Here is a 1,592-nt window from a genome sequence, read left to right as displayed (position 1 = left end):
CCGGATAATCTTAAAAACCCAGCACACACAACAGAAAAAAAACAATAACACTTAATCGTATTTCCATTTTTATCTTCTCTCATCCACCAGGTATACGACGGGTTCTCCGAAGGGTCATCTCACGTGACACTGGAACGCTTCAGGCGTCCTGTGATCGTTTCCGAGAGCAATACTCTCGTCTTAGTGCTGTCCACGGGCACACAAAAGGACGACTGCTGCTACCACAGCGGCTTCAAGGCTCGCTACCAGTTCGTATCAGGTGAGAAACACCTTGTTTGGGAACAGAGCCGCTTAGGTCACCTGATGTTGATTAGTCTCCGGTTTTGTTTTGCTTTTTGTTGTTGTTGGTTGTTGTTGTTTTTTTGTTTGTTTGTTTTGTTTTTTCGGGGGGGGGTGTTGGTGGAGGGTTTGGGTTTTTTGGGGATTTCTTTATGGTTTTCTTTTTAAATTCTATACACATTAGTATACATAAACTGAGGTTGAATGTCCTGGCAACAGCAGAAATGCGCAGAACATGCCAATTGCTCGATTCCCTTGATGTTGAGTTAACCTGCCATCTTTCTTGGTTGACAATAATCAAATGTTTTAGAGATTTTTAAAAAATATTTACAAAGACCTAAACTTTATTTTTAAAGACAAAGGATTAAAAAAAACTCTCCATGTGGCCGGGAAAAGTGCCACTTTTGGTGTGTTGGTGCTGTGAAGCATAAAAATGGGTTGTTTTTTTTTACATGACCTATTTTTTAGACAACTTTGTATTACTCACGTAAAAGAACGCGCATAAAGACTCAAAAGATAGAATTTTTGCGAAATCAAAAAGTGGTACATTTGTTCTAATCGCCAGTACATAATAAACATTATTATATTATACTGTTACGCATTTATTATGACTTTAATATTATTTGTATTAAATTACTTTTTTCTTCGTTTTGAAGTACAGAATAATAATATATTTTATGTAATTGCTATTTTTCTGACGGGACATTATTCCCAATTCCCACATTACACGCCTGGCACAGACCAACAGCCAGGGTCGAAGCAGCCCGCTTCTTAAATGATCTAAATTGCATCTGTAGGGCAGGGGCGTAAAACATATTAGTCCTGCCTAAAAAATCTAGACTGGCTGCTGTGCCGTAATCACTCGTACCTCATAAGTCAGTGAATCTTTCGCACTCCCGCAAGTGAATCCGGGGCCATCTTTGCTCATACGTCGTTCACTTAGGTCGTAAAGTAACCTCCCACGAGTGTTGTTCCCGGGTTTAGGTAGAAGCCATGGTGTTGGTAGAAGCAGACGGGGAAAACATCCAAACCGCCGCACGAGAAACAGACGACGAAGACGGAATGCAGCTTCTTAATTATTTGTTGCCGCCCCTTTTTTTTTTTTTTACTGTTTCCTGTTTCCTGTGTGTGTATCCGATCACAACAGACAGACAGTGCAAGCAAACACGTTGACAATAGGAGAGCGTCGACTGTCGAGTTGTGGAAATATCTACACGGGAAAACATTGCCAGTTCGAGAGATCATAGGAACAGTTTCTTGTCAGATAACAAATGGGTTATTTTCACCTGCTGTCTTTTTTTTGTTTGGGGGGG

At 40.5% G+C, this 1,592-nt stretch overlaps 1 protein-coding gene across 1 annotated transcript in view; it reads left to right on the top strand.

Moving 5' to 3' along the window:
- LOC101857100 overlaps positions 1 to 1,592 on the top strand; it is a 29,768-nt gene that overhangs the window by 15,317 nt on the left and 12,859 nt on the right. Inside the window, exon 4 of the mRNA XM_013080966.2 lies at positions 91 to 259. Within this exon, the coding sequence (XP_012936420.1) occupies positions 91 to 259 (169 nt within the window). The remainder of the gene's footprint in view (positions 1 to 90; positions 260 to 1,592) is intronic.

The sequence above is a fragment of the Aplysia californica genome, unplaced genomic scaffold (assembly GCF_000002075.1).
Source record: "Aplysia californica isolate F4 #8 unplaced genomic scaffold, AplCal3.0 scaffold00108, whole genome shotgun sequence".
NCBI classification, from domain to species: Eukaryota; Metazoa; Mollusca; class Gastropoda; order Aplysiida; family Aplysiidae; genus Aplysia; species Aplysia californica.
This window is presented reverse-complemented; position numbering and strand designations above follow the sequence as displayed.